At 33.8% G+C, this 13534-nt stretch overlaps 3 protein-coding genes and 1 non-coding gene across 5 annotated transcripts; 1 reads left to right on the top strand and 3 right to left on the bottom strand.

Annotated features, from left to right (window-relative positions):
• Nucleotides 1-1222: 1222 nt before the first annotated feature.
• LOC122585146 (meiotic recombination protein SPO11-2) lies at nucleotides 1223-3956 on the bottom strand. 2 transcript variants are annotated; one of them, XM_043757251.1, is made up of 11 exons: nucleotides 3801-3956; nucleotides 3618-3701; nucleotides 3034-3163; nucleotides 2804-2941; nucleotides 2610-2698; nucleotides 2273-2401; nucleotides 2101-2195; nucleotides 1968-2030; nucleotides 1801-1877; nucleotides 1574-1701; nucleotides 1223-1482 (listed from the first exon to the last, which is right to left on the bottom strand). In XM_043757251.1, exons 1-11 carry the CDS (start codon nucleotides 3867-3869, stop codon nucleotides 1348-1350), a joined length of 1137 nt encoding a protein of 378 aa, XP_043613186.1. In that variant the 5' UTR covers nucleotides 3870-3956; the 3' UTR covers nucleotides 1223-1347. The 2 variants fall into 2 exon arrangements, with proteins under 2 accessions (XP_043613186.1, XP_043613187.1); XM_043757252.1 differs by having other exon boundaries at nucleotides 1408-1498.
• A 1476-nt stretch (nucleotides 3957-5432) lies between these two features.
• TRNAA-AGC lies at nucleotides 5433-5505 on the top strand. Its single transcript has one exon. It is a non-coding gene; the product is annotated as a tRNA-Ala (tRNA).
• Nucleotides 5506-5674: 169 nt separating this feature from the next.
• On the bottom strand, nucleotides 5675-7615 carry LOC122584823 (protein LURP-one-related 17-like). The gene is made up of 2 exons (XM_043756887.1): nucleotides 7227-7615; nucleotides 5675-6119 (listed from the first exon to the last, which is right to left on the bottom strand). Exons 1-2 carry the CDS (start codon nucleotides 7503-7505, stop codon nucleotides 5757-5759), a joined length of 642 nt encoding a protein of 213 aa, XP_043612822.1. The 5' UTR covers nucleotides 7506-7615; the 3' UTR covers nucleotides 5675-5756.
• Nucleotides 7616-11226: 3611 nt separating this feature from the next.
• LOC122594319 lies at nucleotides 11227-12699 on the bottom strand. The gene is made up of 3 exons (XM_043766801.1): nucleotides 12529-12699; nucleotides 12178-12337; nucleotides 11227-11729 (listed from the first exon to the last, which is right to left on the bottom strand). Exons 1-3 carry the CDS (start codon nucleotides 12697-12699, stop codon nucleotides 11227-11229), a joined length of 834 nt encoding a protein of 277 aa, XP_043622736.1.
• Between the last annotated feature and the right edge of the window lie 835 nt (nucleotides 12700-13534).

Here is a 13534-nt window from a genome sequence, read left to right on the forward strand (position 1 = left end):
AGCTTGCATCATTTTCTTCATTTGCTTGTTGTGCCTCATTCTGTTGCTGAGGGCCTTCAAATTAGAAGGTGTGCCTCTTATGCTCTCTGATTTCACAATAAGCGTGCGAAGGCAGAGAAAGTTTGATACATTGCTTTACTCCCCAATGCTGTCCTTTCGATTGCTCTATATCCTCCAATCGGTCATTTCTATTTACCTTAATCTCTTAGATGCTTCTGGAGGTTACCTTCTAATTTGTATTTTGTTTAGCAACTGTCACACTACCTTCTAATTTGTATTTTGTTTAGCAACTGTCACACTACCTTGTTTAATTCTGTATCTTTTACGTATGGCTCTGGTTTTGTGTTCATTTGTTCCACTGAGATTGGGTTAGTTGCTTTGTTGATAGATTCTAAACGGCCTTCAAGCTTGAGAATTTGAACGTTTTATTGTGTTGTTCCACTGAGATTGGGTTAGTTGTTTTGTTGATAGATTCTAAACGTCCTTCAAGCTTGAGAATTTGAACATGTTTCTCAGTTTGACTGTGATCATCTTTACCACTGAGTGGTGCTGCTTGATATTTGTCACTGTATTTAGTATACAAGTCTAGTTCATGCCATGGGTCAGATTATGTTCTTGTTTCTTTCTTTTGTGGCAGATACCATTACTGCTTTACAACTACGGGTTGTGAGAATGATTATTTATCAAGGATACAGCAGAAATGAAAAAATTGTTCAACACCTCAAACCTGTTTTGACCTTATCCAACATGACCGACTTGTCTATCTTGTATCCTCTAGTTTTATAGCAAAAAGAGTGGGAGGCTATCCTGTGTACTCATGAAGTTTTTTTTGCCAATTTCTGGAATAGTTGTGTTCCATTGTTTCTTAGATAAAGTTTGGTGTTCCATGACTAGGACTTTCTATGCACTTGATTGTTAAAAGACAATTTTCTGAATGGGATGGAAAATTTTTACTTGCTTCCAGACTTTTTGTTTAATTGATATTTATTATTTATTAATTTTTAAGTGTTGCAGCAGCTTGTAGGGCAGTGAAACATTGAAGGAAAGAAAGTTTGCCACTCAACAAAATTTGCTCCAAGTCTATTTGTAGTCTGGTTATATGGACATGTATATTGTTACTAATTATGTAGTAGAATATGTTGGTTATTATATCTCATGGTCTTTTTTGTCATTTATTTTGTAAGGAAATACTGGTGCAACTTTCAATAAATATCGTTTAGAATTATCCTCAAAATCTACATCTATATTACGTGCTTGCGGTTGAAATGTATGGTACAATAACACTGAAAACATGTCTGATGTGAGGCACGATACATACATATCAAGACTACTGAGACCTGATTATGACTAAATATAATGGACCTGCACAACTTTATTTGCCAAATATTTCCCTAAAAAATCATAACCGTGGAAGTATAGAGCTTCAATTTCTGCTTTCTTGCCGCTCTGAACCATTACCTCTAGCTCTTGTTTATAGTTATCCTGTTCAAATTAGTTTCTACTCAAACTCGATTCTCTTTCTAGTAATTGCGTATAATAAATAGCAAGGGAATGACGAGTTCTAAAAGCACACCTGCAATATTTCTGAAGAAGCCAGGCTCTTGGCAATTTGCAAATCTTTTGGCTTTAGTGGAACGAAAGCTTCTTCAGGTATTATATCCAAATCATCTTTCCTTATGCCCAGCCACTTGACATTGCAGGCTGTTTGAAGAAAAATTTTATAAAGTTTTATGCATAATGTTGTAGTATATGCATCGCTTAGACCAGACTCCATGTTCAACAGAAAATGAAGAAGATTACCATATCTGTATGCTTCTAGTCCCATTCCAATGCTTCCATACTTGAAGGTACAAAGAATAGCCAATCCAGCCGGGTTCCTGAAAAGTACAAGTGGTGTCTTACTCTGGTCATGAGTCTAAACACCAAAATATGTGGAAGGGGGAAAAAGTGAAAGTTCCTGTACCTACCAGTCAACCAACCCGAAGATCTTGATTTCAGGAAAAGCACGGCTCATACGGTGAAGAAGAAACCTATTTGAACAATCTATAACTTTAGTTACAAGAGACTACAGTTTCCAGTGGTTGAACTGTTGAAGTCTACCTTGTAGCAAGATCAGGATATCCTTTTGCAGTGATAAGAATGGATGGAATTTGATTGAAGACTTTATCCTCAGCCAACCGCTGAAATATTGCATGCTAAACACAAACATATTCACTTATTCAATGATGCTTCCATACTATAAAAAGCCATTAGAGAAGATCGAACTGAGTACCTTCTCAATTACAAATATATAACGAGCATCTGTCTTCATAATCAGTTTTTCTAACAGGTTTAGATCACCAGAAATAGCATAGCCAGAAGATCCGCAGTTAGTGCAGTCAATAGTTTCTTCGTCAGGCTCCTGGACACACAGTTTTTAAGCCAATGAGCAACAAAAAGCGAATAGAAGTTGGGGCATTGGATATAGGAATTTGGTTCTTGTTATAATCTATATATTCAGCCTATCAGTTTGGTTATAGCATCTAATTTGTATACTGACATCTCTAGTTTATATAAAGTATAACATAACAAGGACAGTATACGAATGTGTAGAGCATTAGCATCTATACCTGTAACAATAAACGGCCAGCTACGGCTCCTCTGCTGGATGCCATGATTCCAAGACTATAACGGCTGCATCTAAGCAATGCTACCACGTCTATTTTGCATTTAGTGAAATTTCATAATCAGAAAAGCGAGCTCAAATAGCCAGACGCCCAGATGAATCATGAATGGTGGGAGTAAAAAAAGTAGAATATTTGACCTTGTATCGTTTGATTGACCTGTAGCTGTGAAGCAAAATAATCTGGTGACGAACAAAGCAACTTGTAAAACAATTCTCTTTGAGTCACTCTTTTCTCCAAAAGTAGAATCTGATAACACATCTCCATCACCTTCCATACTAATTCAAGTAAAGATAGGTAAACCGTTAAATTAACCCACTTTATGCACTGAACGTGTCCGTTTAATCATTGATGCAGGGTTTAAAAATACCTCTTATGAAAGATTTAGCAGTGTTTTCTTTTGTCATGGATTTGGTGCAGAACGAACGTGACAGAAAAATCCATGAAACTTGAGATAAGAGCTCCTGATTCACTCTGGTATTACTTGACTTACGTTTAATCTGTTTAATTCACGTCGCAAACTCATCATCCAAACTAGTTTACACATATTCAAAGTACTACTAGTGAACAATCATAAGTCAAAATTCCACCGACTTAAAGAAATCCGAAACAATTTTTTTTTATCTAATTGCAGAAATCGAGCCTGCAGTTGCCAGATAGCGTTCCTCTATATTTATACTACCATTTGTGTGTCCCCATAATCCACTAAAAAACTTGAAACCGGCGCTAAAACATAGTTTCACAGAGTTATTACTAGCTCAACTAACTAATTTCACCAGTGAGGTAAATTCAACACGAAAATTAACCTAATTTGACTGGATTTGTTTTATAGATATTATATAATTATTGATAGTTTCAAAGGAATAAGGCAGTCGGACTACGAAAAGCAAAATCCATAAAATAATGTAATGATAATGATTAAAATAATAATGATTAATGAGAAAGTAAGCATACCAAAGGGAGGTTAGAGATGGCTGGATTTGGGGAATTTAGTGATTTCAGGAAATTGATAACTGCTACTTCAATTCTGGCTCGAACCTGATCAAAATTCCATTCAGTCAATTTCATCATCATCATCGTCATAATAATAAGCATATGTATTAAATGTAGAACATTTTGTAAAATTGAAAAGAAAACCTCGTGAGGATGAAGGATATCGGCGTAAGAAAGATGTTGTTCCGTGAAGAAATTGTTGCTGCCTTCCATTCCCCCATTTTGGGCGCCAATTTGCCTCCGTCCCTTTTATTTACACCTTTCATCAGCAGTGAAATTCCCTTGTCCAATTTTCCATTTTGTTTTTCAATTTTATATTGGAAAAGTGACGGTGGGATTGTCACTTAACCCTTCATATAATAGAAAGAAAAAATAAAAAAACCAAACTGCTCATGGTCGTTATGCGGGTTTTGAGCTCCAATACTTCGGCGGTGTCTAGGGAGGTTAAGATGTAGACAGACCTTACCCCTACCTAAGTAGAGGGGTTGCTTCCAGTTTCTACCTAAATGATAGAAAAGACCCTCCAACCTTTATATTTTAATATTTTTTGTATAATCAATAAATGGGCCGATGGGGCCCCCATGATTTTTATGGAATATAAAAACAAGATGTGAGGGGTTTTTCACCCAATTTGGGTGTGAGACAACCTCACCTTCACTTTCCACATTTTATAAAGGTATTCTGTGAAAGCTTATAAAACTTAGATATTTTAGTATATTTAAAATTACTAGAGATAGTGTCCGCGCGTTGCGGCGGTGAGATGGTGGGGGTGATAGGTCAAGTCATAGAGTATGATAGCCAGATACCTTAGCCGTACGGGTTCCGTTTTCGGATTTAAAAATTCGTCGAAAGTATATCGAATGACATCTCTAATGAAAGAGAATGAAATTTTAAGAACACTCATACAATTTTTATAAATCGATATACGATTTTTGAGATAAAAGATTTTGAATGAATTAGATGAATAAAATATTTATGGAGGATGGAGAAAAAATAAGTGGTTGAGATTTGAGGAAGGGGAGAAAATGAATAGTTGAGATTCAAGGGTTTTATAGATACATTAGGTAGAGATGTTTATATTAGTGAATAAAGAGGAGGTAATTTAGGTAGTTCAATTACTTAATTGAGATTTGAAAAAAAGAACAAAATGCTTTATAAGATAGTATTAGAAGTATTTGATAATAATTTTTGGTTATATAGATTATTTTATCTTAAATTTTGGTTAAAACTATAACTCATTATTTAAAAAGAACCAAACAAAACCGATAACAAAAGAGAAAAATGAAACAAAATTGTTATTTCTATGAACCACTTAATTATTTCATGAGGTTATAGCGTAACCAAGTCACAAATGAGTTTCCGAGTCTGATTGATGTATACGTTGTCTTCGATAGAAGAAATTGTCAATTTGGTTGGCGAAAGGATCTTGATAATTACGTAAGCGAGTTTTCAACCATGGATAAAATGAGTTTAGTATGTTAGTTTAATTTGCTAGATCGATAGTTTATTGATTTGTTGTTAAGGTGACTAGTAGGCTTAATGTCATTAGAGATTATCTAAGTAATTATCTTCGATAGTACCATGCTAATTTATTGTTTGGTCCCTAAGTTTACACATGCATATTTAGTTTTCATTTGTTATTTAATTTGTAAAGTTGTTTTAAAGAATCACGAAGGAAGAAAAGTAAGTATAAAACTCTAGTATTGTTTTTGGAATAATTTTCGGAGATTGATAAGTACAGATATGGAAGTGGAAGGAAGAAATGAAACAACACATGGGGATGTAGCTCAGATGGTAGAGCGCTCGCTTAGCATGCGAGAGGTACGGGGATCGATACCCCGCATCTCCATATTTTTCAAAGCCTATTTTTTTTCACGGTCAAAATATGTAGAATTCGCGGCCCGCATTAAATCGCAGCCCATATAGGCCTTGGAAAGGCTCAGGCGCTCAGCAACCTTTTAAATATGAGAATACATGTTTGCATATATCTACACATAGACTTGCTTACACACGTATAATAACTTTGCACAACAATCATCGTCATTACTCGGATTTTGTTACAAATCTCAGATGTAACACAAGATTGTGTGGTTACAATATCTAAAGAAACATCTGATCTAATAACAAAACAATTGACATTGCTAAACTCGAATCGAATCCTTGATTTACAATCAAGTCAAAAACCTCTAGCCCCAATGACACACCTTTCGTGACACTCTCCTTTCTTCTTATCTCAGCCACTATATTTCCCGATTCATCAAGAACCTTACATGATCGGTTCACGTACGACCCTTCAATCACGTACCCTAAAGTCTCATCATATGGTACTCTATAGAATCGGGCTAATCTCTTAACCTTTGCGCGCAAGAAATCCATATCTTTTCTAGCACGATAGATCGGTTTTTGCTTCTTCGATGATATATCTCCTTCAAAAACGAGCCAATTATCGACCAAATTCAGTTTCTGTAAAAACATGTCACAGTTATTAGAAGCATGTTAAAATTAAGTCGTTGTAAGTAAAATACATGGTAATTAAGTATATATAGTTTATAGCTCATATATAAGCAATTATTAAATTAAATTAGTACAAATATATATGAGGGAATTATTGGAATGGAAAATATGAGGATTATGTGTCCCTATTAACAGGATTTATCAGGTGTTACTTTTTGGGTCCCGCTTAATTAACTAAAAAGTTCGTCGGTCATACATATACAGTGATAATACGTTGAATTGTTGATACGATGTAATTAGCGATTTAAATGAATTAAACTCGATTGAAATTCTATCTAACCGTTATATCCCTTTGACCTTTTACTAATACTTGGACTTGGTATAATAATTTGACTAATACTTGAAATCTTGTCTTACGTACGTTTGAATTGTCTATATGATTTATTTACATGTAATACTCGATGGCAATTAAATCCTGTTTAATCTTTGACTGTTACTCGAATTGTTACACACATGTGTTTCGGGATTACATTGACCAAATCCAGAATTTTGGGAAGACAGAAACAGTGCGTGCCAATACAAAAGTGATGTGTATATATTGTTTGTATATATATATATATATATATATATTAGAACGGTACACGCGTAATACAACGGGCTAATTACGGGGTGGTAAAGGCAAGCAATTTAAGTTATTGATGTAACCACATTGTTAAAGTTTGAAACTTAAAATTTAGATAATAAAATATTAAAAAAATCCTATTTGCTTATATATATAGTATATATATATCAATAGATGAAAGTTGAAACTAAAATTTTTTTTTTATAAAAAACCCTATTTGGTTTATAAGATACTAGAGTGGTGGCTGCGAACAGTGTGGTGGTGGTGCCAGCGTCGAGTGGTGTAGATGATTGATGTAAATATAACTGATCGATATAATGGCTGGCTGATAGTAAAAGTATATTAAAAGATAAATGATATATGATATAAATATGTAAGAGTGGTAATATGGAAAGTCTGAATTTTTAAGAAATTCCGAAAATAGAAATCCAAAAGGCTTTATAGGTAGTTATAGAAAAGTATATAGATATTGAAGTATATGATCGAGTACGCACCTGCTTGCTACGAAAAATAGTAAGAATGGGTTTCCCGGAAGCATCCATGAGAACAACTTCTTGTTGTCGTCGGCCACCGTAGTTATCCACTCTATATACCAAGTCACCATCGGAGTTAATTACCGTGAACCCGCTACACCCGACAAACAATGACTTCCTCCAAACCGTTAAGCTCGTCGGCCCATCACCATCACCATCACCATTATTCGGACGTGGTTCCGGATCTTGACATCGCTCTTCATGCACAGTCCTAGACAAAGATTTCAAGAAACGTAACATATTTTTCTTTCTCTATTATTTTAGATATATATAATTATATATGTCTCCGTATCTATCAAAAGTTTATCAAGATAGAATTTGTGAAGATGGAAGACTAGAATACAAGATATGTAGAGATATTTATGATACGATGGATATGATGTATGTATGTATATATATATATGTAACATTTAGGGGCTTTTTTGTAATTATGATTAGTCCGTTGGTGTTGGCCAATGTGGTGTACAGTATCATACATATCACATGGTTTACTCATTTTGACTAAAAATCACATATTTCATGTGACATATATACGTTCACGCGTATATATCTCCCCATGATCTTGAGTGTCCAATTTCTTTAAATTGAATGAATATATAAGGTAACACTTCAGTGAGAACAGTCTTAAAATAAGAACGGTGAGAACACTTAAAAAACATCATTTTGATGCATTAAAAGTCCATAAAACTAACATAGTGCTTAACTAATTATCATTATTTAAGTGTATAACAACACATTGGCCTGTCAAAATCAAAAAAATCATGTTTTTTGTTTTGTGCATCCATCTTAGATGCATATTCTTCAAAATAATGCATCCACCAAAAAACGTGATTTTTTTTATTTTGACGGATTAATGTGTTGTTAAACACTTAAATAATGATAATTAGTTAAGCACTATGTTAGTTTTATGGACTTTTAATGCATCAAAATGTAATTTTTAAGTGTTCTAATTTGTTCTCATTTTAATTTCATTCTCATTTGAAAGCCACCCTATATATATATACACTCCGGTGAGAATACCTTAAAAACATTATTTTGATACATTAAAAGTCCATAAAACTAACATAGTGCATAACTAATTATCATTATTTAAGTGTTTAACAACACATTCATCCGTCAAAATCAAAATAATCATGTTTTTTGTTTTGTGCATCCATCTTGGATGCATATTCATCAAAATGATGCATCCAACAAAAAACGTGATTTTTTCGATTTTGATGAATCAATGTGTTGTTAAACGCTTAAATAATGAAAATTAGTTATGCACTATGTCAGTTTTATGGATTTTTAATGCATCAAAATGATGATTTTAAGGTGTTCTCACCGTTCTTATTTTAAAACTGTTCTTATTTGATTGTCCCCCATATATATATATATATATATATATATATTATATGCTAGTGTCAGACTCGTTCAATGGATAGGTAGTCTCAAAGTATAGTAATCAAACCTAAAATATTGATTTCAATTTATTTAATTTTTTTTTAACTTTAGTTTAATAAAAAAAACCAATATCACAACTGAATCAATACAAAAGCTAAATAAGAAATATATGAAAATTAACTCCATATAAATATTGATTATTGTTTACCTTTTTTTTTTCAACTTTAGTTAAATAAAAAATTTGCAGTTTTTTTTATATCTAAACTTACTACAAACACAAACAACATATTAGAGTTTAGCCCAACAAAAAGAAATTTTAGACTAAACAATTTAAAGTTAAGCTCAACATAGACAAACAAAAAGTGTATAATATATAATTTGAAAAATACATACCAATTCATTAACAAAAACCATCTGGAACGTTTTGATTTTCTTCGGGTTGTTTCCTTCTGAAACAGTTCATACATGAATAACACGAAGTCCATACATGTGAGGGTTTTTTTCTATATTATATATATATATTATATATATAATAAATTTTGAAAGAATTTTAAGGATAAAAGGTTATGTTTCTACACACTGATAATAAAACAAATAAGTAATGAAAAATCTTATTCGGAATAGTTAATTAGAAAATTCAATAAGGCTTTGAATTTATATGTGGATTTGAATTTTCGTACATGTGCTGGCTTAATTTTTGGAGGTAATTTACAATTCCATATTTATCTTTTTTCCATTAATTAAAGGTTGGTCATGGATTTTAATTATTAAAAAAATATTTAAAAAGTAGAGGATTAATAAGAAAGGAGTATTAGGCTAAATAAGAGAGATTAGGAGTGTCAAGTATACTCTCAACCCTCTCTTTTAGTTATATTATATATATTTGAAAGGTGAATTTCACTGAAAACTTCGTGTCGCGATTCGACAGCGGGAGGTTTATTATACGTTGTCTAAACCGGGTCCGCGCTAGAGAGCTTCCACGAACTTGAAATGTCTATTTCAAATACCCGATGGGGGGAAACCCCTTACTAATCCGTCTGAAGGCAGGACGATTAATAGTGGTAAACCTTGCCCCCTCAAAGTTGAACTTGTGTATACCCAAGCCAAATCCTCATAAAAGGACCTAATTCCTATGTCCACCCCAAGGCTTGAACTCAAAACCTTATACAATTATTGAGCTAAAGCTCAAGGACATGAAACATATTTATATGATATGTCTCAACACTTTATTAGACTACTGATCATTTGAATCCGTTTGAGATAAAGAGACTTGAATTTATTTTCAGATATTGGTTAAGTAATAGATCAACAAAGTTACTATTTGAACAAAAAAATCGAATTACTGATGTGCCACTAGCCCAACTAATCTTAATCGCTTTTCACATATATAAGTTATTTTCTACCATAGATAAACTTCTGGCTAACAAATAAACCTAAATTTTAAACAAATATAAGAGATTTCTATAGAAAACTATTATGCTTGAACTCGATAAAAATGAACTCGAACTAGAGTAACTCAATTAAAAACTAGACGTATTTACACCCTTAATTAAGCAAGATTTGACATTCAACTTCGTTCATATCCCATTTGGAACATGTTTAACACCATAGAGTAAGAGGGTGGATAAAGCCACAACAATTATTTTGCCAATTTATAACAATTATATGTTTTAGGTATAGTAGTCGTATATTGTGAATACTATTGTAATTGTGTTATTGGCAAAATTTTGTTGTGGATACTGGATATACATTGTCCTATAGTAAGTAGTAGTGTAATTCGTTGCATATGGATGGTTTTTGACGAGACATAATTAAAGGGAGACATAGTTGAACGAATCGTCATTTTATCAAAAAATCAGTTCAATTTGAAGTCGAAAAAGTACCTTCTTGTTGGCCTTATTATGTTTTTGTAAACCAAAAGGCTACAGCACGTTTTAATTACCCATATTTGGAATTTTAAGTTAGGATAAAAACCAATCTTTTAGATATCGGTATATACCGACTGACATTAATGGTATTATCAGAATATCCAGTGCCAGTTTAAGGTATTTTGGGACCTTAAACGAAATCAAATTTAGGGACCCATTTCGTTAGTATATTATTTAAGTAAACAAAAAAAAAGTAGTTTAACATATGTTGTTAAACTACTAGTAAGGGTGGGGGGAGGGCTTCCCCACTCCTCCCCTCTCCTCCCCTCCCCTCCCCGATTGCTAGGAGCACTTCACCACCTCTCCCCTCCCCTCCCCACCCTTTTCTATTTAATTTAATTTCTATTTATTTTAAAACTAAAACATTTTATTTAATAAATTAAAACTAATACAAATATTAAATATAAAACAAACAACAAAATAAAACATCAAACTACAATATTAAACGAAACGACAACACAATACATAAATAAACTAGCGATCGATGTCCGGGATGAATGTGCGATGAATATGGTCAATGAGATCCATCTTAAGATCCTCGTGAACGTTTGGGTTCTGTATCTCAAACAGTCGTTCATCCGATGGCTGTGGCGCAACAGGAGGATCTGGAATGTAATCAGGACTTATAGGGTGGTCCTCGTCTTTTAAAGTCATGTTGTGAAGAATACAACACGCATACATAATCTTACGGATGGGGGTTTCTTCCATTTGTCGTGCCGGTTCTCTAAGTATTTTCCATTTTTTTTTATAATACCAAAAGCTCGTTCCACATCCTTCCTTGCAGCCTCCTGTGCCTTAGCATATCGAATCCTTTTCTCACCGGTTGGATGGGAAATCGTTTTCACAAACATCGCATATCTTGGGTAGATCCCATCCACGAGAAAATATGGGTACTGATATTCGGTTCCATTTACAGTGAATGGAACCAACGGTGTTGTGCCGTCTTCAAAAGGATTGAACAAAGAAGATTGGTTCAACACATTAATGTTGTTGTTTGAACCGGCAACACCAAAGTATGCGTGCCAAATCCAACAATCCAGTGATGCAACTGCTTCAAGCGATATCGTCGGCCCGTGATGATCACCTCGCGTGTACTGGCCACGCCAAGCTACTGGACAATTATCCCAAGCCCAGTGTGTACAATCAAGACTCCCTATAAACACATTTATTAGACCGAAAATATTAAGTAAGCTACGTAATATATATATATATACATTATTAACTAAACTACGTAAAATATATATATACATTATTAACTAAACTACGTAATATATATATATATATATACATTATTAACTAAACTACGTAAAATATATATATATTATTAACTAAACTACGTAATATATATATACATTATTAACTAAACTACGTAATATATATATATATACACATTATTAACTAAACTACGTAAAATATATATATATACATTATTAACTAAACTACGTAATATATATATACATATATACATTATTAACTAAACTACGTAATATTTATATACATATATACATTAAGTAAATATATATTAAGTAAAGATATACCTAACATGCCGGGGAAACCATGATAAGACGCATGATGATCAAGAATGCGTTGCGTATCAGTACGCGTTGGCCTACGCAAATATTCATGCCGATACAACTTAATAACTCCATCACAAAAAGCATTAAGGGTGTCACGTGACGATCTTTCCGACATATTTAGGTAATCATCTAAACTGTCGGGATTACTACCGTATCCTAACTGGCGAACTGCAGATGTGCATCTCTGTAAAGCCGAAAACCCCTATTTACCACGAGCGTCGATCTTCCTTTGAAAAAAACTAAAATTGTTTTCCAAATCTGAAGCTATCTTCATAAACAACCGTCTACTCATACGAAACCGTTGTCTAAAAAAAGTCTCATTAAATTTCGGTTCCTCGGCAAAATAATCTCGAAAAAGACGGTTGTGAGACTCACCACGATTGTCGCGTCTCGTATACGTTCTTGAAGAGGAGGCAGTATCACGGACATTGTGAATAGATTAATATACCGTTCCGTCTCGTCGGATGAACTCGAGTCCAATTGGAAATTTGGGGGTGTTGGGCCGTGATTGTCAAGAAATAAAGGATTGGTGAAGAAAGGGTTCATGATTCCGAAAATATAGATATATGTGTGTGTTATTTGTGTGTCTTATTTGTGTGTTGAAAGAAAAAAAAAAGAAACAGAAGTGCAGAATGGAGAAACAAGGAAGAAAGAAAGAAGAAGAAAGAGAGAGAGAGACGTTGCAAACGTGCCCCCCCCCCCCTTTTTTTTTTTGTAACAGTCAACTTTTTCGGCACTCAAACCGGCACCACTGTGCCCAGTCCCCTCCCCACCCAACCGGTACCGGGGGGTCGGGGCGGTGTGCCATCCGGTACCGGTCCGGTGCCTCACCCACTCCGTCCACCCTAAAAATGTGTAGAGGTTGATACAAAAACCAATAAGAGTATTGCTGCAATGCAAATTTTTTAATAAAATCCAACAAAAAGTCCAAACACTAAGTCTGTTATACGAAAAATGGAGGCCTTAAATTTTTTGGGGGCCTCAAGCGATTGCTTAGTCCCTTATTACTATTGAGCCACCCATGAGAATATCAGTACCGGAAGGTACTTCGGTATTTTAAGCCTCCAATATTTTTTTTTTCTGGTATATTCACTATTTAATACCGTCGGGTATCTCCGTATTTTCGATATTTTCATTTATTTAATTTTTTTTGAATTTTTATTCTTATAATTCTTATTCAAAAAAGACAACAATACCTACCTGTAATTTCAGTTGCCAACTTTTATCTAGAAAAGCCTATCTTCTTTTCTACGCATTTTTTGTTTTCTAGTGTCAACAAGTGTGTTCCGAAACTCAATGAGGTGTGTGTCCCATTCAAAGGTGTAGTCTTTTGATTCTCTTTTTCCTACAAAAATTCCATTTTTATCTTTGGTTCGATGAC

This window comes from Erigeron canadensis, chromosome 1 (genome assembly GCF_010389155.1).
Source record: "Erigeron canadensis isolate Cc75 chromosome 1, C_canadensis_v1, whole genome shotgun sequence".
NCBI classification, from domain to species: Eukaryota; Viridiplantae; Streptophyta; class Magnoliopsida; order Asterales; family Asteraceae; genus Erigeron; species Erigeron canadensis.